General features: G+C 39.7%; 2 protein-coding genes across 8 annotated transcripts; one reads left to right on the forward strand and one right to left on the reverse strand.

The window, feature by feature from the left end:
* Positions 1-1,851: 1,851 nt before the first annotated feature.
* Positions 1,852-4,090, forward strand: LOC112286433 (GDSL esterase/lipase At5g03820). The gene is made up of 5 exons (XM_024528313.2): positions 1,852-2,277; positions 2,564-2,691; positions 2,820-3,053; positions 3,213-3,474; positions 3,652-4,090. Exons 1-5 carry the CDS (start codon positions 1,953-1,955, stop codon positions 3,843-3,845), a joined length of 1,143 nt encoding a protein of 380 aa, XP_024384081.1. The 5' UTR covers positions 1,852-1,952; the 3' UTR covers positions 3,846-4,090.
* A 1,709-nt stretch (positions 4,091-5,799) lies between these two features.
* On the reverse strand, positions 5,800-23,403 carry LOC112286541 (E3 ubiquitin-protein ligase PRT6). Of its 7 annotated transcripts, none has more exons than XR_016504673.1 (42): positions 22,626-23,403; positions 21,769-21,821; positions 21,393-21,459; positions 21,178-21,257; positions 20,769-20,899; positions 20,332-20,400; positions 19,911-19,985; positions 19,449-19,605; positions 18,942-19,056; positions 18,590-18,632; positions 18,186-18,308; positions 17,726-17,797; positions 17,345-17,470; positions 16,878-17,036; positions 16,535-16,585; positions 16,312-16,394; positions 15,930-16,026; positions 15,471-15,560; positions 15,248-15,361; positions 15,006-15,092; positions 14,640-14,738; positions 14,237-14,341; positions 13,888-14,033; positions 13,498-13,655; positions 13,227-13,300; positions 12,951-13,036; positions 12,269-12,497; positions 11,826-12,080; positions 11,287-11,344; positions 10,685-10,824; positions 10,412-10,480; positions 9,918-10,122; positions 8,865-9,520; positions 8,558-8,731; positions 8,277-8,325; positions 8,069-8,146; positions 7,659-7,839; positions 7,362-7,462; positions 7,078-7,187; positions 6,884-6,943; positions 6,370-6,669; positions 5,800-6,137 (listed from the first exon to the last, which is right to left on the reverse strand). XR_016504673.1 is itself a non-coding variant. In XM_090252921.1 (41 exons), exons 1-41 carry the CDS (start codon positions 22,826-22,828, stop codon positions 6,586-6,588), a joined length of 5,112 nt encoding a protein of 1,703 aa, XP_090109047.1. In that variant the 5' UTR covers positions 22,829-23,403; the 3' UTR covers positions 5,800-6,585. The 7 variants fall into 7 exon arrangements, 4 of the variants coding, with proteins under 4 accessions (XP_090109047.1, XP_024384263.1, XP_024384261.1 ...); XR_016504672.1 differs by having other exon boundaries at positions 10,685-10,902; XR_016504671.1 differs by having other exon boundaries at positions 6,884-6,952; positions 10,685-10,902.
* Between the last annotated feature and the right edge of the window lie 896 nt (positions 23,404-24,299).

Consider the following 24,299-nt stretch of genomic DNA (forward strand, 5'->3'; position numbering starts at 1 on the left):
AAATATAAGAAGAAATATAGAGAGAGTTTTTTCAATCATTTCTTCTTCAAAGATGCTTTGTCCACACAATCGTAATTATGAGACAATACTATATATTTCACTATTGAAAGCATTTAAATTTGGAAAATCCAAGACATGTAAATGTGTCCAATTATGATGTGCACGTGGAAAGGAAATGGTCTTTTGATGATCAAAACTCGATATAAGATTCTTCCAAAGTTCTGTAGGATCTTCCATTTCCAAATATTGATGTTGTAATGCAGGTACAAAATGACAACAAACAAAAAGAAGTGCTTTCCAACAGATAGCAAGAAAAATAGAAATACTTATTATAGGAGATTCTTCAAACATAATGACATCTGAGAGTTGTTATGTAAATAAATTTATTTTTACCGTTTTTGTCCATTATAGATAATTGTTTCCATTTATAATCAATGATAAAAATAAAAGAACTTGAAAATGTTGGGATGTACAGGTAATAGTTAGAACCATAGTAGAAGCAGTTGAAGATGTTGAAGCACTCATTATAAATAAATTTATAAAGAAAATACAAGATCAAATAGAAAAGTTGAGTAAAATGTACCTTAAAATATAAAGTCAAATAAAATGATAAACTTGAACTTGAAAATCAAAATTTTATTTATTTATTTATTTATTTATTTATTTTAACAAGGTTGTGAATTGTGGCAGTAGAGGAGTAGTAGGACGGCGGCAACGGTAGTGGCAGCAGTGGGATCAACGACACTTGGTGGTCAACGACAGCAACAGGATCGGTGGTTGTTCAGCAACAATCGACAATTAGCAATGGCAGCTATTTGACAATAGTCAATAGTCAATTTGACATCTATTTGGCAATAGGCACGAGGTACACTAAGGAAGGTGAGCTGAAGCAAGTATTTTAAGCAAGCAGGGTAGAGAGTGGAGCAAGTGCTCTAAACAAGCAATTAATGTATGAGGGGCCAACAAGAATTGCAATGAGATTATGAAACAAACATGGAGCAAGAATAGCAACAGGTTTGAAGAGTCAAGACTAGAGCAAAAAAATTGTGATAGTATATAGAAGAGAGTCGTGCTAATAACTTGTTGAAAATATTTAGAAAGACACAAGAGTAGTAGTAAGTAATACGCACACACATAAAAATCTATTCATTTGGTTATGTCTTGTATACAAAAAGGGAAGAGGATAAATAGTTCCTCTCCACTACATTCCAAATATTATAGCTACAGTATTTACTGTAGACTACAGTAAATCTCATGGAGAGCGCTGGCTACATTTAATGCTCTCAATAGCAGGAGCTGAGTCAATAATGAAGTCAAAATTAACTCAATCTAAATAATGTTAAACACACAAAGTGAAAAAGAATCCAACAACCTATCCTTCCATCCGGCATCCATCTCGCAGCGGTCTACAGTCTTTCCTGATCCGGAGGTGAGATGATGAGTGAACGTATTTATACTTTCGAGGGAGTACGTCAGATGCAAACCAGATGGGATTAAAGAGCTGCAGTAGTGAAGGAAGTGGAGCTGGATCCTAAAGGAATCGGGCTAAGGATTGGAAGTGGGCGCTGCGGCGAATGCGCCATGAATTCTCTCAATTGCACCTGAGCCATTGAGCCATGAGCAACAAGCCAGCACTTAATGCAGCTTCAGCAGCATGCCTCGGCTGAGAGCTGCAACAACAGCAGAGGAGCAGATATTTCCCAGGCTTCACGACGAAGCCTCGGCTGAGGGATCAGTGGTAGTGGTGGAGCCAGCCAGCTAGTGTTGTTTCTCACACACCTGGGTCGCATATCCATCCACCTGGCTTTGATCAGACTAGAAAGCTACGGCACAGGCCTCATTAATTATGATTCACCCAGATGGCTGAAGGCGATGGTGAGTACTGCTGCCTCCCCTGCTACTGATGAAACCCCGCCAGAGACCACAACGGTTGCAATGTGGGTTCGAGGTTTATGAGGAGGAGGAGTGAAGTCCAAGCTGCATGTGTAGCATGGGTAGCTTTCAAGCTGTCTACCCTTACGATGGAGCTCCACAAGCTGGCCGCATTGGTGCTATGGCTGACCTGTCTGATAGCTTGGGTACAAGGCTTCGAAGCAGCAGCTCCCGCAGTGAACGTCCCAGCGATCATCCTGTTTGGTGATTCGACAGTGGACGTGGGGAATAACAATTTCCTGAACACCATTGCGAAGAGTAATTTTTTGCCTTACGGGCGAGATTTTGATACTAAGACGCCTACGGGGAGGTTCACCGATGGTCGGATGGTTAGTGACTTCATGGGTGAGCTTCTCTTTGTTTTCTTTGACCCTCTTCTGCGACTGCCACTCTCACTTGGTCTGCGATGATGCCCTGTAGTTTTTGGATGGGTCAGATTGGGTGATTTCCTACAAGGATGCGTACTCTCTTAGTTGGTGGAGTTGGAAACTGTGTTTGGGGTTTTTCATTAACGCCAGGATTACTTCAATAGGTTGAAGCTGGTTCTCCCACTTGCAACTCCTCAATGTTGGTGAAAGAGAATGGAACTAGATTATGACGAGTTGCCAATGACTTGTGTATGAATCTGTAGCTTCAAAGTTGGGTCTGCCGATGTCGCTGCCTTATTTACATCCAAATGCAACGGGGCAGAATCTTATTTACGGCACAAATTTCGCATCTGCAGCGTCAGGCTACCTAGATACGACTTCGGTATTTCTGGTAATTCCTCAGACGTTCAATAGCCTTCACTACTTAGCAATCAGTGTTGCTCACCGGCAGTGTTTCATGACGTCTCCTTCATACTCTAGTTCCAAACTTCACTGTTGGTGTCTATTGGTTATATCCAGAACGTGATACCTGCTTCCCGGCAGCTCGAGATGTTCGACGAGTACAAAATCAAGTTGTCCAAAGTCGTTGGACCCGAGAAGTCATCGTCAATCATCTCTCAAGCGCTGTATTTCGTAAGCTCCGGGAGTAACGACTTCATTCTCAACTATTTCGTCAATCCCGCCCTGCAAAGCTCATACTCCCCCACAGAGTTCAACGCGGCGTTGATGTCTACACAGACAGAGTTCGTGCAGGTGCACATCTTTATATTCTCCCTTTACTTCACTCACTGGCAAGCTTCGAAGTTCTCCGTAGTTGGCTTAGTTATTAATGTTTCACCAGTGTGGGTTTCCAATAAACCTCGCCCAATAATATTGTTTTCCATAATTATTTTCGCACTCCGACCACTGCAGAAACTTTACCAAGCAGGAGCGCGAAAGATTGGGATTTTTGGTTTCCCCCCGATTGGATGCATCCCTGCTCAAATAACTCTCTTTGGAATAGATGTCAACCAAAAGACTTGCGTGGAGGAGCAGAATGCAATTGCATCAGCTTACAACTCAGACCTCGCGGCTGCTATTCCAAAATGGCAGAGCAACCTCTCTGGTTCACTGCTCCTGTATCTGGATGCATACTCCATGCTTTACGACATCTTCAACAACCCTACCAAATACGGTAAAGAACTACACATTACAGTGTCAATGGCTTTGGCATTGACATTGGTTCTCACTGTACTCAGGTTCTCGACATCCATTTCAGAGCTCTTAGCCAATGTCAAACTTTCGTAGTCTGTGTAAATGAGCTGACAATAGGTCACATTTGTTCGACATGATATGCTTAATTTATATGCAGGTTACACTGAGGCAAGGCGCGCATGTTGTGGAGAGGGATTGCTTTCCACAGCTGGCTTCTGCAATAAAGATAGTGTAGGGACATGTACAGATGCGTCCAAGTATGTCTTCTTCGATTCATTGCATCCCACGTCTTCAGTATACCGACTAGTAGCTGAGGCATATCATGAAAAAGTAATTTCCTACTTACTTTAAGGTACACTTTGATAGACCTAATCAAATGAACAGAGGCTTGTACACAAAGGAGAACCTTTAATTGGTTTCCAGGTTTTACTGGTAGCTTGCAAGATTCCCTGGCTTTAGGAAGTGACAGCAATTTATCTGGAAAAGCTGCAAATTCCCATGGTTTCGGTTTTCGGCTGACCCCAGTGATGCTAGAGCAAGTATGAATCTAGTGACTAATTGCAAAGCTGAATATATGCCCTACTATTTTGATGTAATGTGGTTGTGCTCTTGGGGCTGTCGAAGACTCTCCTTCCATAGATGAATATTGCATTCTTTGCGCCGCTATTTGCATACTTCTGTTGGCGACGTAGCCTTGAATTCACATAAAATCTTAACCACTCCTTCATGCTTTGATGAAACATATCCATCGCAGACACATCTCAAGGTATACGCATCAATACACATCATGTAAGCATTCATAACCCTTCGTGCCAACGTATTCGATTCAGCCCCAGTTTCTGTGGTGTTTAAGGACTGGTACAGAATGAGCAGAACCTCAGACGTAGCCATTAAGTCACAAGTCCTTTCACTACAGTCCAAATGACTAACTTCAAGCTCTTCTGTAACTTCGTAAGTGTAGGCAAGGGAGAAAAGTGGCACAGAAATCTGTAGAAACAAGTTAGAAAAGTAACTCATACACTCAGTACCGTTTTAAAAACTATGGAAGTTAATGGTGGGAAAGAAATGGCTTCTTTCCGTTGCCTACATGACAGGTCCTTTGCCATGCTGGAAAAGTGACCTGTAGAAGTCAGTATTTGAAGCTGTAAGGAAAAAGAATAGAAAAGATAAGAAGATGAGTGAGGCCCAGAAATATGCATTAATGCAGTTCCATTTCATACGCTTCACTGGGAGTTGCAATGAATTTTTGCTTCTCTTGGAGAATTAAAAACATGGCAAAGGAATTGTCCTTAGCCACCGATGCAACCACATCTTACAGCAGAATAGGCGAGTCTATAGCTTTAGAATGTGGTCACATTTACTTCAATTCTGTGTTGAAGATGAAACGTTGCACTTGGGTAGATGGAGCCTCTTCAAGATATATAGATATATAGATATCTTAAAGTCTTATTTATATGATGACTTACAAGTTTTGTACATCTTACCAAAAAAATCCTATAAATATTGTAATATGTTTCAGTATAATTGCTCATTTCATAAATTTTAAAATTATTTTAGCATTTTTTTATGTATTAAAACATCAAGTTGACCTTTGACAATAACAAACAATTAGAGTTACTAAGCTTTGTTATTCTCTGCTGCATTTTAATAGATTTGTTAGTACAATTTATTTATTCTTAAAGTAGAACTTTAAGTCTAATATGCTTTCTAGATAAGCCATAATTTGTTTTTACCACTATTTAACATATTTTTCATGTGTTTTTTTGTCTACCAAGTCAAATTAATAACTAAAATCAATAATATTAAGTATACCTTCGTAACTGCCTAGTATGGGATTATATTTAATTTTTTAATAATATTATTGTATTTTAAAATTCTGCAACTTTAATCAATTTGATGTACAAATTAATAAACATATTTATAGCTTTGCAATTCTCTACAATGAAGCACTTGAGTTCCATTTTTAATGAGTTTAATTTGGTGTATAATAATGGTCTACTTTAATTCAAATTATAAAGTTTTTTCTTAAATAATAGTTCAACTTTTCGAATTTGCTAACATCAAATTCATTTTCTAGTCTTGCTTTTAATAAATCTATCATATTTGTATTACATTCCAATATGATTAAAACATCTATATGAAAGTAAAAGTATATATATTTGTTGAATTACTTTCTGGACTAGATGTTGTTGATGTGGTTTCATGTGAAATCCTCTATACCAAACACGTTCATACTAGCTCTTGGTAATAGCTTCGATCTGTGCAGTAATTTGATCAAGTTGCAAGAGAAGTATTCTCTTGGAAGTGAGGTCAATTCCCATGTACTGTTCAGCATTGGTCATGTTCTTATTGCATAGTCTTCGCATTTTCTTACATTTAAACTTTCTCACATTTGAGCACCTTAACGCCTCTTGGCGCTGAGTATATCTAAGAAAAAAATTACTTATACTACAATGATACCAATTCAAGCAATTTACAAATTATCTCTTAAGGCATTGCGCTAGCACTTGTGATGATTGCAATGAGCAAAGATGATTGATAACTGCGAGTTGCACTTCCATAATCCTACACAAGCTCTTGTTGGCTCACGTCCAAATGAGTGCCAGAAGTTGAACTAAACCCCACCGCAATCCTACATGATGGCTGTTAGTCACACCACTTCCACACATATGAGTGCGTCACAAATGAAATTGGTGAGGCAAAAACGAGGTTTGCCACCCATTTGCTGCTGAGCCTTCTAAATTCTGGCTGCAAAACTATGTGACTGCATTTGCGCAATTCAATAAATGATTAAAGGGAGGGGATCACTTGAAACCTATGGGGATTTGTCAGACCAGGGGCTATACTCTAGAAAAATGGTTTCCCGATCACTAACCTTCGTTTCAGAGAGAGTAACCGGAATTCTTCATTCTGACTTCACCTCAAGGCAAAGACCTACGACCCCAGCCAGAAGCCATTAACAGGTAAGATCTCGCAATATACATGTTAAGTCTCATTGGGTTAGACCGGAAAAAATAGACGCAATTGGGTCGTCATCATCCACCAGAATGAACAATGCTACTGTTTTTGGTACGTAGCATAAAAAATAAGATTAATAGACTTTAGGTCGGGATTGAGAATTTCGTAGTATGTAGGAGTCGTAGTCAAAAGCTGCGGTCATCCAAAGTCGTCGGACCTGTGAAACGTTATGAATTAAAATTGACTCAGAACAGCCCATTTAGAGAAGAATACTAAAACAGAAAATCCTACAGGATCATAGTCATAGTATGCAACGGTAAATTTGCGAAGTAAACAAACTGATAAGTTACAGATTTGCAAAACCAATCCTGACGTAAGGTTAACACTACTGAAACTACACAACATGCATTACTTTTGATCGGGATAGTTACCTCATTCAAACGGAGATCACTCAGATACAACAATTGACTTCTCCTCAAATACAAATCTTCCTGCGCAGGCTTTTAAGACATACCACCATCAGCACGCATTAATGAATGAGCACATCTCACACCAAACAAAAACTGCAAACTAGATCATAACTAAACATGACACTAATGCTTCAAAGAGGAAGAAAGACTCTAACCTCTCCGTGGACATCTAGGTATAAAGAGAGCCCCATGCAAGTCCTATTATTCCGGAGCAGCAGGAGTTGAGTAGATCGGAGTAACAAGAATATCCCTACACCAGCCGATTCTGAAACAAGAACAAGCAACGTCAGATGATTGTCCTATTCCTTAATCAAAATTGGGCAGTAGAATACACCTGAATCCTCCACATCATTTAATTCCTAATGTCGAACTTGACACTAAATTTGCCTGCTACTCTTGTACTTCAGTGAGAATCATTTCTAAGTACGTGAAATCATACCAGCTGCTGCATGTCGAGAACATTCTCCGATCCCATTCTTTCTGCAGCAATCAGACCCACAGCATAGAAGCATTCCACAAATGAGGCAGATTGCAGGATCCCTGCACAAAAGACCGTAGATTCATCAGTATTGGTTGATAGGCTGCCGAGTAACAGGTGTGTCTGGTTAAAAACTAATCTATCCGCTTACGGAGTATTGCAGTCGAATGGACAAACGGCCAAATCGCTAAAACCATTAGACCTCATGACCAACAGCAAGAAGTACAAAGAGAACAGAAGAAGTAGGAATGAACTCACGTAGGCATTTCCCCGCAAGCAGCACATTTCTTCTTGTTGTGAATGTTCTCCAACAACAATTCCTGGAATACACGAGGCAGTTTGTGAAGCAGCGTCTTGCGAGGAACTTTGCGTAGCTCAAACGTGGATCTATTCCGACGATATAGGCTTAAGAGTTGAGTTGTCAAGGCTTCTGTTGCTCCTGGATTTTTGCGCCAAAACAGCATAAAAATGAACGAATGAATACGACCGTTTTCAAATTCAAACAACACTCTTCAAGGTGCCTTACACTACAATTTCTATACATCCAAGAACTGAATACGACAAGAGCATGAGTGAATTTCAACAGATGTAAAAATAAAAGAAAAGAAAAGAAAAGAAAAGAAAAAAGCAGTACCAAAGAAATCAGGATAAAAGAGACTGTTGGTTACCATAAGGTTGAAGAATAAGATCGCAATCTGGAAGTTGCAATTCCAGCTGTAAACTGAGAAAGTCCATCGCCTTCGTCCCTGGAAATAAGGAGCATTTCCACAATTAGAACGTTGCCATCGATTAAATCCAAATATTGATATTGGGGGATGCACTTCAAGTCTACCGTTAACATAAAATAAACTGCAGTATACCCACTTCATGTCGTACCTGATAATCCATGTTGTCCCCTAAAGTACTCTCGAGTAGCAAGTTGCACCTGAGAACACACATAAATAGCAGACTTTAAATAAGGCTAAACATCTCATTTTGTGAACTGTGGTCAGGATCAACATTCTGAAGACGTTACAGGAAGATCACATTGACAAAAAGAATAAACAGCACCTTCTGAATTAATGACATTAATAACAATTCGATCACAATCACAACCAGTCAACCTTGCCGAGTTCTGAAAAAGGGAATCATAATACCAAAAAGATGAGACAAAATACCAGAATAGCAGCTCTGCGTAGAAATGGGAGACATGCTCTTTGAACAAGGCTCTTCACATCAGACCCTTCACAATCCAGCCTAGTGACTGCTATTTGTGTCTGCAAAACCGCCAGAGTATACGCGAACTTCACCATAAAAAGCAAAGTGCGTCTACTGGGTTGTCCCTTGGAGATCTGCACAGCATAATATTGAAAATGAGTAAAAAATACTGGATGCAGAATGCAATACTAAATCTCTGTGAAAATTTTGCCTGAGATGTCCAGAAAAAAGCAGTTAACAATGCTGTGCTCGACTGAGAGCACTTACGATTAAGAGGACGATAAGCAGCCTGAATGGATCAGTTGTAAAGATGCCATTTTTCAAGATATCTTGCATCCAGGTATCTTGAGGTTCCGGTAAGATACTTTCCTCTCGCTCTGGAAGTGAGCGACAACTCGAATAATTACCTATCGTGTTTCCTTCTCTCATTTCATATTCGAATTTTGCATCCTCAAACGAGATCACATGCTTTTGTTGAGGATCAGGGGCAATAGGATCTGGAGCGGCTGGTCTACTGCTATATGTATAGCCGTGATTAAGTTCGACAAAGGAACTATATTTGTTATCCTCATAGAGCTCACTTTGAGTTGTATTTGTATGGATCAGCACTTCTTCACTTTCCTCCTGCATGTCTAGGTGGCATGATAAAGGGGAAGATCCTGAGTCCTCTTGAATTCCTGCAGTCTCATTCTGGCAGTGAAAAGAATCGATGGAAATATCTACCGATTCCGGCAGCTCCGAAGTTTCCACAAAATCAAGTGGGTTTTGAGGGAATATTTCCCGAATGGTCCTCTCAAGCTCATCCATCCCATCCAAAACAGGTGAGGGCTCTGTAGCTGTATCTGCGACTGACAGTTTATCTCTCCTGCCTACCAATCCAAGGCTACGCCGCAGCATATTGAACCATTGGCCTTTGTCTTGCACTGTTAAAATAAACCATAGTCAGTGTCGATCATGAATAGTGCTTGCCGAGAACTTGAACCATAAATGCGAAACTACGCAGAGCGATAAGCAGTGCGACATTTAGAGCGGACAACAGAAAAGCCCAGCTAACTTCAAGCAACAAACTGTCGAGATTCAAAGTGAAAAGATATATACTGCATATGCAACTACTTGAACACGAATTCAAATGCTTTAGGAAAGATACACATTTGGCCACAATTCTTAAATTTAAGAAACTAATCAACGAAGCAACCATGTCAAACGAACACATAAAAAATTCAATAAAATCCAAAAAAATCCAAAGAACAATAAAAACATATTCCACATTATACTGAAGTAGACGAAAAACCTTTCAGTAGTCATTTAGGAAGTTCTCACCTGCATCTGGCAAGGTGTTGGAAAGTATGGCTAGCTTTCCGAGATCTCGCAAGGCTACCCAGTGAGCGGAATCCCCCCCCCAAATACATTCCTCTGATCTCTTACTTGGTGCCGATGATGAAGACGACGATTCCGCCATCGTAAAGCCATCTCTAGTTTCCACTTCGCAGTGAACAACATTCAGAGCAAGTTCTTCCCAGAGAGCCTTCATGCACGACAGAAACGTCCAGATTTCAGCTTCGAATATAATCAGTTGAATCCGACAAGTCGAATACAGTTTTGAATCTACTATTGACTGCATCCAGTTCTAATTCATAATTCGTAATAATAAATAATAAATAAATAATAAATAAATAATAAATAAATAATAATAAATAAAAAATCCACAATCAGGCGGCGAGTCGTTGTTTGAAAGGATGTACTGACATAGTCAAACTTCATCATGGAATAAGTATTACAAGAACTTCAACATGGAAGACGTCCATGAGACTTACCTGTGAAATTGTAAATTCACTTGATATGTTTAAGTGAAGATTTGGAGATTGCTTGCGAACCTTCAACATCTGAATCAACAAAACCAGCAACATCAGTCCAAAAGGCTGTCTAGCATGATAATATTACTGCAAAATATCATAAATAGAATAGATTACTACATAATAGATACACTTTCAGCACATCCACATACATTTCTGAGCACAAGAACTGCAAAAAAAATTCATGTCGAACGTTAATACCTCTGTCTGAAGCAACAAATGACAAGATCGTACCTGATGACAAAAGCATTCCATAGCGCTCTTGAGATTATTGTTTGCTTGCCAAAACCCGCTCCACTCTTGTCTTGTTTCAGCCACCCCTTTAACATCGTCGTGCAAGTCGATCCTTTTAGATGAGATGGATGCATCCACATCTGGCAGAAGAATGTTCGCTAAGCGCCGGCAAGTTGGGCACGAGAACTCAGAAATCGAAGGATCCGCGACACCATTTCCTAATAATACGAGTCGACATGCAATCACTAAATACATATCCCATGCAGCTAAAAAATGACTAGTCCCTAATAAACCAGAGAATTCATTGAGAAGTACGCTAAATATATGCTAAGATTGAAAGAATCAGTCAACACCCAAAGAAGAGACAAATCCAAGGGTCATTCATGAAAGATTTGAAACAAAAATGAACACAAAATGCAGATGACAACACTAACAACTATCATGCACAAAATTATGTCTCCACTAGCTTTGAAGCTCGACTCATCAGAACCTCAACAAGTAAAAATATAATTTACCAACTCATAAACTAAAAATAGACTAACATGAACACATGGTATACAAGTTATAGATGCACAATAGGTAGAGTGCGTCAGAAAACTCACCCGGATGATAGCTCATCTGCAAAGTCTTCATATGACCTTTGAAGCAATCATAGTGCATCTGATTTGTAAATGAAAATGTTAATCCTCAATAAAGCTGTTATCAAATGCACCGATTGTTCGAGTAGGAAATAGTTCAAAAGAACCCAGGAAAGATCAAATGAAATTTCAAACCAAACGGGATGTCTTAAGTACACAAAATATTTTAAGTAGAATCAAGCAAAACCAGCCAAAGACATTTATGACGAGCACATCATGAAGCCATCACCATTACTGGATGGCTACAACCCACAAGTCGTTGACTGCAAATTAAACCATACCAACCGAATACTGGCTACAACCAAACCTGCCTTGCCCATGCTTTTCTAACACTGAACAACTCCTTAAGCGTTCTATTTCAAAGTGGATATGTGAACCCAATTGTCCATCAAACCAATCCAACATCGCAAAAACATTGGACCGTGGTTTCCGTAAATAGACTAATCCCAAAGTGAAAACAAAAGAGATGCAGACAAGTCCTGAGAGTCGAACACAATCAGTACCTGATGACCGCAACATTGAACATGGTCTACAGTTGATAAATCAATCGAAGTTGCATTTCCTGATTCAATGCTGTATCCCACGGTAATCAACTGATCGAGGCCACCATTCAAACCCAGTCCATGAGAAGATCCGTCATTAACAAGGGTATTTTCGCCAGTGTTAGTTACTTTTTCTGCTCTCTTCAGAACTTGGCACGGAAAATTATACCGTTGCACTAACGCAATCCAGCACGGTGAAGAGTTTTTATCATCCTTCTGCAATACCATCCAACAATGCCTGTCAAAGTCATAGAATGCAAACAAAGAATATTAAGAGCATACAAAGACCTGAAAGCCATTGACTTCACACACAAGCAATTCTTTTCAAATGAATACTAATGCAAACCAAGGAATATGATGGCCTCTGAATAAAAGGCTAATAGAACAGAACGAACATCCCATACCTTCCTTTTGCAAAGAACACATTCTTTAGCTTCAGATGACGTCTCCATAGACAAAAATTCAGTCTCAGCAATAGGAACCACAGATTTTGCAAGAGCTCCGGAAGAAGAAACAGTCCCAGTCTTACAAGACGAAGCTTCGTCGACAGTATTGGAGACGTCCATCTCGGAACCATCTTCAAATTCTTCGTCATCATCACAGTCATCCTGAAGTTCCATAAAAGCCTTTCGTCTGCATTAAAAGCATCCCTCGATCAGCCTCACATAGATCAAGAAGAAAACCTGGTTCAGAAGCGGCCGTAAATAGACACCACCGCAAACTTCTGTTATGGCTTTTAGGAATAACATTGACTGATCAAAAATTATTTAAAACACAATAAGATATTTGTCTTGTAAATAAGTTACAATCGAGGTAGCAATGTTGAACATGTTCAGCAAAACTACAGTACTTTGTAGCTTGAATTTATCACTCTTCGTCTGGATTTGTAGGTGTGTGAATATGGGAGAGAGAGAGAGAGAGAGAGAGAGAGAGAGAGAGAGAGAGAGAGAGAGAGAGAGGGATGACCGATTCAATCTCTTCACATGTGAAGCTAAAAAAGACATGAACCTCGAAACAAACATCAGTTAACTCCCACTATCATTTTTATAAGATACTAAATGCAGACATTAAGAACTGATAACCCACTTGGCAGCAAACTCATCAAGGATTGCCTTCTGACGCTGTTCTTTCCGTAGCCTGCGCTGCATATCTTCAGCACCTTTAGAATCAACCTGCAAAAAGAAAAATCCACACAAGCATTAACCTTAAATGGCAAAACCCACCAATTCTTCAGCCCCAAAAAGAACCACGATAATATAATCGACGTAGATTATAATGTACGCAGATGTAGTATGGGACAATTCAACTCGAGGAAATAGAGCAAAAACACTCAAAATAATCATCGCTGACTAAGGCTATTACCTCAGCAGCATGAGTCTTCTCATTGGTCGAAGAACACAAGAGTTCAAGAACATGGCGAACAGAATCCACCAAGCCTGTCAAATGCCACACAGTGAACAGGTTAGAAGAAACAATGTGAGTTCCAGCAGAGACCAACTTCACCTTCACTTAAAAAGAAGTTTATACTCTCAACCACAAACAATATAGATCAAAGAACACAGTGCTTGTCAAGTTGACTTGTGAAAAAGCAAAGCCGGCGATGATTTAAGCTTCCTGTCTATATGCCACTTACGCGTGCACTGATTAGCTTGGACTATCTCCTGCAGCATCTGAAAGATGCTAAGATGAGGTCCACCTTGTATTCGAATCCGCACATAGATGTTAATGAAAATGTCATCGGTAGAATATTCATCAAAAGGCTCCTGAAACTGGACCTTAGCATCAGCATCCCTGCAGAAACGGAACCACGCATTGCTTGAGGCAAGATCTTGACAGCACGTTGGCTTTGATGATAATAACCAAACAATATACTCACACAAGAACTAAATATGGTAATCTAAGACCCAGGAACCTGACCGAGCAATATCCACACTCGGCCGTCTTGTCCCACAAAATTCGAATAAGAAACATGTCAACATCCATTTCGTCCAACTTCAATTCGAATGAAAATTACAAAACTAACCTGAACTTGTTACACGAATCAGAAACCAGAACTGCCATCATTTGCAAAGCAGTTACACCCAAAGCTTCACCAGCTGTTGCTGTGTCATCCTTTCCAACTAGTTTTCTCACCTCATCCAGCACATTCAGCAGAAACAGATGACATGCCTAATTTGAAAACATCACACAATAATTCATCAACAATACAAAGGGTACTTCACGAATATATTGAAACAAAGCGTTGACTATCAAACGTGCATCAACTAGGCACCTGCAGTGTACAAGCGACATCAAGTGTTGCATGTAAAAAATAATGTTGAAAACCGCTGAATGTGCTGTTAGACGAAAAATTCATTGCGAAGTTTACGTACCTTTGTATGCAGAAGACCAGAAAGCCGATCGTACGGTGCACCAGCAGCTGATGGTGCTTTAATGCGCCAGTAATGGTCCAACTTCCCAACTTTCACAGCCCTATCCTGAATAGACAAGAACTCACTACATGTAGGTTACCTTGTTCGCAATTGTAGTTGGCATGCGGCCTCGAAAATTTGGTGCACGGGAAGTCATTATGTCAGTCGTGCTCCAACAAGATAAATCTTGCATTAGGACCTGCCATGCACAACTCTAGACTGCACATACAGCTCTCAAATTCCACAACCTGTGGTCTTCAATGATCATAATGCCTAGATGTCGATATAAATGCCTTTCGATTCTTACACGTTACTGGCCTGTACTATCAACACATAACAGAGTTTTAAATAAAGCGTAGCCTACCTCGGCTTCCTCCAACTCATTGAGATAGTAGTGAGGAAACAAAGGATCGAACTCTTCCCAGTACTCAGGCTTCAGTTGATAATACCCGCGATCAGCAACCTGCCAGCTCAATGTGAATGCTTGGTCGACTGTACATAGGTTACTGTAATATATTAATGTGTAAAACCTCAAACACTCAGTTGGACAATCGAATAAAAATGTTGGATGGCAGAACCATAAGTCCTATTATGACTACAAATGCTGTAAAATCCCAAGTATGTCGAATAAAAAAACTACCACTATATATTCATGGTTTGTGTAGCCAATGTTCACATTCAGCAACAGAACAATACAACACATTAGAACATCGTGCCTTGAGAGACAGACCTTAGGCTCGTGGTAAACAGCTACTTTTTCCAACATCGCATTCAATTTCTGGTGATTCATGGGGATGGCACTCAATGCTCGACATAGCTGAAATCAGATATTAGAACGCCGACAGTTATTGACGAGAAGACGAATAATAAGGATTGTATGCTAAAGAGATAAGCCAGAGTAGAATCAGGAAACTCGATTAATCATATCAAATCTCGTCTGAAAATATTAGCGAAAACTCATGTAAGACATACCTGCGAGTAAGTCTGATCACGAACACACAACCATTGTATGACATCATACTGAAGACATTTATCTTGTGCTTCATCTTCTTCTGTCCGACCCAAATTGCGCCGCTCACGCACAATCTACAAATTCAAACAAGGTCACTTGAACGTATAAACAACGTCACTTGAACGTATAAAAAACGTCACTTCAACTTAACGTTGGCATTGGTAACAGAACTGCTGAACCTACCAGCAAAATTAATCGCATAAAATCTTGCAGAAGCGTAATATAGCGGATTGGCAGCTTAGGAATCGTGCGAGATGTTGTCATGTCCTTGAACTGTTGCAGCAAATCCAACATACAATTAGCAGCAATACAATTAGCTCGCAAAAATGTTTCATGTACTTTCAAGGTACACAAAGAATATCATCATAAGTCGCCGCACCCTTGCTACACCTCAATCTACTAAACCAAAATGCTATTTCCTGATTTAAATGATACTGACCAAAAGTCAAGACAAATCCCTGATTGTACCGTCCAGAAAATTAAAATACAAATAAAACAGATAAATAAACATGCAGACAGTGATGCTAGTTGCGCAACATAAATAGCAATCAGCATGCGCTGCACAGTTCCTTTTATACCCCCTAGGCCTAGAGAGAACATGATTAGAACAAATTAAACTAAAAGAGGCGTTCCAAAGGGTACATTGAATCGCTCCGCTATCCTTATAAAGATAGTTCCTTGCAAGTTTTCACAAGCAACGGTGCAGAACTGTAGAAGTAATATATCCATATCCATTGACCTGCAAGTCCATTAACATTGAAAATGCTTAACTATTATAATTTAAATAGTCATTTACGAACAATAATCTCTTGTTGTGCATCGCTATCATTCAAATAAAATACAAAGCATTCACGATGTAGTCATGACAAAGTGCTATTTAAGTTGCACTAAATCATTTTCTACAGATAGCAAAAGACTGTAAGAAGAGCTCTTTGTTGTCAGAAAAGGTTCCATGAATAAATCCAAGCCATTGTACTTCTCACGAATAACACCAAAAGGTAAAAAGTGTAGACAGTTCTCTTACTGGTCATGCCAGAAACTCCCTCTGTAAATGAGCTCAAGACGACTAAACTCCTCCGATGCTCTTCGCCACATTTGCGCGCGAATCTACAACCACGAAACAAACCTGAAACAGTGAGTACTGTACTTCATTTTCAAAGAGCAATAATCGGCAAATCTCAAAAGCCTAACTTCCACATGAACCAGAGATTAACAGCAAAGTGCAAGGCACAAGTTAGTCATCAAACCTGAGCCATCCAAACGGATATGGCCAAAGGATGATCCATGAGAGCCAGCACCTGTAACATAATCATTTAAATAAAATTGATTAAATTTTTAAGCTCTGCATTAACCAAACCATCCTGGTTGTGGCTAGTTTACGAAATCCTGCAGCTACATATGCATTCCATGTGGCTCCTCATTTACATAGAAACAACAGCTGGTGAAACGTGATGAAACAACATGCATCTCCTACTGTATTGAGCGTATGGTGTGTCTAAGCTGCATGAGAAGAGCTGTCACTTGTATGCAGCCAAGTGATTGCAGTAGCTCAACGAACAGAAGCAAGGAGATAGCACAGCAAGGCAGTACCTCATCTTCGCTAAAATTGAAGGCACCCTTTTCTTTCAGAGCAGTGAGAAAACCCCTCTCGTAATTCCCCCATGGTAAGAGCACAAGCTTTTGTAAAATTGCACTTAATGCCCTGTGAAGCGGTATGTGCAGCGAAACTGATTTGGATGTGTTCATAGCCTACAGACATCTTCCACACGCTTCCTTATTTCCGATTCGAACATTCAAGCGCAGCGTAACGACAGGTCAAGCCTACTATGACACTCATACTGCAATCCATTTGCACAGCCGTAACCCGACATGAACATGCTCTTCAGGTAAATGAATTCGTTTTAGAACCACATTTAGCCAGTAATTAACACAATACATTAGAAAATACCAAATCTTAAACCATAGTATCAAATATATAAAAATGAAATAAAACCAAGTACCAGTATTGGAAAGACACCATACATAGTGCAAGCAACTAATACCAGGCATGAACTTACCTGTGCCAAATACTGCTTTAAGGCCTTGAATGTGTATGTAGCTGCCGTAATGAGAGCTTCCTCCCTAACTAGAGGAGATTGATAACAACGTGAGATCAACTGGAATATTATTGCCATGCTATTCATCTGCATAACATAAAACAAACCAATTCAGCCACACAATAATATTTAGAAACAAATTTGAAGACCGAATATGAAATCAAGTGTAATGCAAGATCTACAATAGACACATCAGCCTATCACGCTTTCATAACAGAGGGTTGACAAAGTAACAAACCAGCTACATACTCTCCACAGTGGACTGACCTCCATCAACTGAGTCAGAAAGACTATCTAATACCAAGAGCTGAGCTAGCAAAAGATACTATGAAGACTGCAAACCTCCAATTGGATCGCAAGTGTCCACGAGTTGTCAAAGTCGTAATCATATGACAGATCATATGAATTCATCCACTGCACAGACAGATTTGCAAATGTTCTAAAGTTGGCCTACCTCCACAATTCAAGTAAATAACAAAAGAAACACCTGAATGTAAATCATCTATGCTAAAAAAGCTAGTTCAATCTCTCGTCATCAAATTAGCGTGACCTCAAATATCAAGGTTCAAACTCATTTATCAAAAATTAAAGATCAGCGTGCCTCCTAGTTCTGAACACAAGCTGGGGCCACAAGGATCTTTATGAAAAGCATCATGAAGACACTTGAATTCCAAGAACTTTCAATTTAATGGGACCAGAAAGAAAACAGATATACTACTTCCCGAACATGATAATAGTGTATAATTCAATATCCAGCAATCTACACTAGTTTCCACATTAGAAACAAAATTACTAAACCAACCTGCAACTTGACGAGTAAACCGAGAAAATGTGGGAAAAGCTCTGGTTCGTTTGTGAGAATGTGAACCGCAATATCATCGTGTGACACTATCAACCGCAAATCACCTTGAGGCCGGAGGTAAACCTGGTTCTCACAAGGCCATCAATAATTAAAATTTATCCCGAACTTGTCTCAATTGAAGAACAAGATATACATCAAACTAAACACGAATTCCTCCACAAGGAATCGCTAATTAATGGCCAAAAGAAAAGCAGCTAGCACTACATTCACAACGATGCTGTCACATATGGACCCAAATAAATATTTCCAACAACTACTACCGCTTACACAAACGATTCATTATAAGCAGGAGCCACATCATGAGACATCAAAAACAATCCCCTTGAATCGGCAGCAGTGCGCACCTTGCATTTGATAGCATCGTGATCAACAATATTGTCTATCGGGCTGAGCAAGATTTGAACAGCAAGAAAACATTAGTGAAGTAATGGGCAATCGAAAACTCATAAATAGGCAAAAGATCCAAATGTATTAACTATTCTAGTTTGATGAAAAAAGCATCTTTCGTTCCATGTAACTTATCCTGATCAAATATAGAGCAATTTCTCCCAATATCCAGATTGATTCCTTTTTAGGTAGAGAATCCAGGTTTTACACTAGCTATCAAATACCATGCAAGTAATTATTCGTTTCCCTAAACCAGATTAGCAAAAATTAAAATACCAACAGTAGAGAAGTGATGAAAAAAGCAATTACTTTTCGGCAGCACAATCCACTACTCGGCGAAAGACTCCAATAAATAACTCGAGTAAACTGTATTTGTGAATGAGCTCAGTTGTAAAGACTGGATCATTAAATAACTGCACCATTACTGAAAACATACAGGTTATATGAGCCAATACTTCCTTAAAGTAAAGATGAGATTGTAGGTGCATCAACAGCAAGGCTCACCAATACCAACTCATTAAATCTATCAAGAGAACTAAAAACTATCGGTGGATTGAAAGGATAAATTGACTGTAACAATGTGAATGCAACCCATAATCAGTACTCGAATAAAATTCTATACTCACCGGGAGAATCTTTCGAATATATATCACTGCTCTCAACGGAAAAGAAAGAAAGAAAGAGAGAAGAAATAATGATAACAATAATAGTAACTTCCAAAACTGAAGGATCCAGGGGAAGACTCAACAGGAGGGTTTCTATTGCACACCAAACCTCGAACTTGTTAACGTAATAGTACAAGATACAAACACGTACCTCTGTCTAAGTTAGTGTCAAGGTGCGTGTAATTCTTCATATATTGTGAATTACCCATAGCAAGGAAAATCATGTTCTCATACTTCACTCTTAGGATACTTAAGAATTGATCCTTAAATTCATTTTTGTACAATAATTGTAAGTACAAAGTTGTCTCCTGCACATAGACATACACTATGATCTCAGTCAAACAAAGAACAGTTCCTGATTTCAAGACCACCCAGAATTTTTCCCCGGATTGCAGACTTTACCCAGTACGAGGAAAAAACTCATCAACATGTCGCTGGACAGACATACTAACCTGATGAAGGTGTACGCAAATGTTCTGCTAAATTACTTAAACATTCTTCGAATCAACCACCTAGAACAGAAAATGCATGCACAGAAAGCTCTCCAAACCTATACTGTGCTCTCATGACCATCTCATTCCAATACTACGCTTAAAAGTGCATGTTACAATACCGCTTCAATAAGCTTCTCTGGCATCCAGCCCAAGCAATCCAACAAAAACTCTAGTGGCGACGTTGAAGCGTCAGTCTGCAAAGATAGTAAACATACAGATCAAAACTCATGGCCGTGTCGTCGAACACAACAAGATCAATCGGCATGATTCCGCAATTCCATAATTTACAACGTCTCACCAACTTTTCAATATGCTAATTATTCAGGATATATACAAATAAGAACCTTAAATGATTAAAAAAATCTTTCGATTACCACTGTGACAAGCATTCAACCGGTTACAGAGTCCAAAGGAACACAGACAGTGGACTGTCAATGATGTTATTAACCAGTGTCTCCAGAAGGTGCAAAATATACAATTTCAAAAAGCAGCGACTCAGAAATAGCCCTAGAACATGAGCATAGCATCTTAAGTGCGTACCTGATGTAGAATTTTATAATGTACTATGTCATAACAAACAATACTGCGCAGCGCGTCCACAGCGCAAATCTGCCGTGCAACAGTATGACAACTTAAGTCGAAAGTCATATCGAAGCAGAAAAGTTTCGAAAAGCCACGATTATTAGTGTTTGTCAGTTATCAATCGCAACAGACCACTGTCGAGAGACTGAGCGGTACTGGTGCAACACATCATCCTCAAAGAAAAAGCAAAGTTTCGGCTTCATAGAATTGAAGGAAATACAGAATAGAGCTATCTCAGAAAACCATTCAAAACTCGAATGTGATTTTAAACATACAGATTTTATGAAAAGAAATTGATAGACCGAGAAGAACTAAGTAACTAAGTAATTTATCACGTGGAGAAATGATGCCACAAACAATATGAATCAGAGCGAAAGAAAGCAAGATGGCCCAACCTTCTGCGACCACTCCAAATACAACATGACCATTGAGACCTCCAAGTCGGTCTTCTCTGCGTTGAGATCATCCAAAAGCTTATCCAAAAGCTTCTTTACCCAAGCAAGTAGCTCTCGTAGCACATGTTGCACTGCAAAGCACCAACAAGCTTACACAAATTATTGCACAATATCAAAGAATTACTACGAATCCATGAACTGAACCTGACTTTAGACACTGTCTCCCCAACCCTAGTCCTGAGTCTTATCGCTTACCAATGTCCATCGTGAGGATCAAAGAATTCAAATGAACAACATACTTTGTAATATGCCAGTGTGATATTGTCAATGACAAGCTGACGCTTTACACAATAACCAATATAGAATAAGTAAATACATGAAAATAAAAAAAATAAAGCCAAATTCTCACCGGCAAAATGTGTAGGCTCTAAAAGTTCATCTTTCACCTTAGATTCTAACACTTGAACACGTTGATGGGCACTACAAAACCTGCAAATGATAGATAAGCAATAAGAAAGTACTCAAGATTCACAGAATAACAGCAATTAGAAGAATTATGTAATGCAATTATTAACGTTAATAAAGAAGCCACGAAGGAATTACAGAAGGGCTAATAAAACGTACCCAGATTCTTTCCAAGCAGCCCGGTCTCCACAGTCACAACATCCACCAGATTCACTATGATACATAACTGGATTCATCCAAACGTCAGAGAATGTCTAAAATAAGTTCGAGCTCTAGCACGATGATGATGACCATAATAACTATGCTTGGCTATTAACACAGTGAGCATCACATGTAAACTAGAAAAGGCTCACAATTTTGTAAGCGACTCAACACAAAGAGTTGGAATATTTGGTGTACATTTGAGCCCCAAGTAAACGTAGAGTGCTCCTCATTGAAAAGTCATCGATGTGTTAAAACACACTCAGCAAAAAAGGCCGAATAATTTCTCGCAAAACTGAAACATGGAGGAAAGCTGAAGAAAGAAATAGATTACCGTAATCGTGATCCCAATGGTTTCCCTTCTTGAAACACACGACACATATTGCACTACACACCAACCAAAGAATTAAAGTGGACACAAGGAGTTACTTTGTGCAAAATCATTACGTATCATAAAAATTAAAATAAAATACAACATAATGTTTAGTCAACATAGCTTGTATTTCAATATTCAAACCCCCCCCAAGATGTGAAATGTCCCAATGATGACAAAAATGAAATAAGAACCGTAAGCGATCTTTTTTTGATAACCGCCTCCCTTCCATGAATATGACGTTCTAGTAGAATCACGAAGTGTGAGTCTCTAGACATTCCTATCAGATTGTTAGCATCCCACCTTGACAAATGATTACGGTTCATAGTGACGTTTCCTGATTATTAGATACAAACGCTACAGGTTCATGATTTAGCACGAAGATCTACATGTAAATTTTGAACCTACCGCCTTCTCCATCTTGAGGAGAAGCATGATCAGATAACCAGAACACGTTAACACGCCAGTAATTTTAAGCTAGATATCATGGTCTGAAGAGATCAAGTTGATGGTGTGAATGTTACTGCCATGTGGATTGAAGGCGTCCAGTTTCAACCCATCAGGCATGTTGCAAATGACCGTGTGGCACAAGCAGGCCAGAGACCAGTCTTGCAAAACGCTCTTCCGTAATATCCGAAACGAAACCCCATATTCTCTACATCCGACTCATTGAGAGTAGACAAATAGGTATAACGAACCACTCGGACAAGAGAAGTCCAAAAATCAAAATGGTCTTGACATACTCAGTTATATTCGATTTAGTAAAAAAAAACAGAACAACATAGGCAGGAAGAGGAAAAGGCTTAATGAATACACACCTAGAATCGTTTGTTTGACAGGTGCGGCACCGGTAGGCGATTATTCCTTTGGACCATACGTTTGTACATTGCGACTGTCCTTGAGCCTTGAAGTAGTCCAGGTATGAATCCAAAGGGTCTCCTCCGCTCATGCGTAGAGTAACTGCGTGGAGGAGCTCTTCCGCATCTTTCATATCACACGAAGTAGGTTCAAGCAGAGACATCTCGGAATGCACCCACTTCCACGCAGGCCAGTCGGACAGCAGCACGTGAGTTCCCCACCGCAGTTACGAAATTAGAGATAGACGAAGAGAGGAAAACTTTCCCCAAAAACAGCGAATAGCGTTCTGACGTCGCATTCTCAGTAATAGTTTGTGAGTGCCGTCGATTTCACACCAACGATGCCTCTTATCATCAAATTCCATGGAGCCTCCAAACTTCTCCTAATCCTAGTCTTCCAGTCTTTCGACAACCAACTCGCCACTTTCCTCCTCAAGCCCACTCATCCAGCAATCACATTCATCTTCCCTCTCCTCGACCAAACCCTAACACGCAGATTTCCAAATCTCTCACCAAACTCCCGCCGTGAAATCACCTTCCCTACTTATGTCGCACAAACTTCTCACCAACTTTCTCAGCCACGTGTAAACAGACAACGGATCTTAACACCGTTCGACCCCTGGATGCAGTCCCCATAGCGAGAGTGCATTAGGGTAAAACCTACAGAACAAACAACACTGCGCCAGTGGCCATTAATTTTTTTCGTAAAATGCCGTGCCTCTGCCCCCCCTTGGCCCCTACCTCCTTTCTGACGACGTCCCTGTTAGCCACCTTGACCTTCATAACAAACTCATGGTTGTTTCCGAAGCTGCACTGTCGTATGGGCCGTCGTTTTTAGGCTCCAACAAGCTTTTTCCAGCTGAGTTTGCCGACAGTGTTGACTCACATAAGGACCAAGCCATTTTTTTAATGGTAGAGGACGAGGAACTATTACCGACAACGGGGGCTTGTTGGCGAACATGCTTTCCGTCCGTCCGGCCGTCCGTCGGCCTGCGTCGACGGTTGTATCGTATCACTGTTTCATCCGCCGTGACGATCTGCCGTTACGGAACCAGTTATATAGAGGGGAATGCGGACCAAATTAAGGTGTCAGTTTTAATTTCCTTGCTCCTTCAAGACATCCTTCCTGGAACATGCTCGTCATATCCGCCATCGCATTTCTTAGATAAACCTCTGCACTCCAACATGAGGAGGCTCCAGACAAAACTGGTCCAGAGGTGTACTTTAGAGTAGAGCGAAGAATCCTTTCCACTTCATGAATAATATATGTTTGGGTCTGAAGAGTCTAAGTTTATTATATGTATGCGATTGAGATTATTATTTATTATTATTATTATTACTACTGTTTCTACCAGTTACAGATTTCAGTCCGCAAATGTAAGCCCAAATCCTATTCATACACCCTATTTCGTGCCGCATGGCGATGTACTACTACCGACGATAACTCCTCCACTGTGTTCATTGCCATTGACAGTGATGCTCATGCCTGAATGACAGACTAACAATAGGAAACAACTCTCATCATTAAATTCACTCAGAAAAATAATGAATGAGATGTCAGTGCTTACAAGCACAAGGAAATTATTTTCTTCAATAAATAAACATATTGAAAAATCGTCTCTACATATTCATTGC

This window comes from Physcomitrium patens, chromosome 9, assembly GCF_059467195.1.
Source record: "Physcomitrium patens ecotype Gransden chromosome 9, ASM5946719v1, whole genome shotgun sequence".
NCBI lineage: Eukaryota > Viridiplantae > Streptophyta > Bryopsida > Funariales > Funariaceae > Physcomitrium > Physcomitrium patens.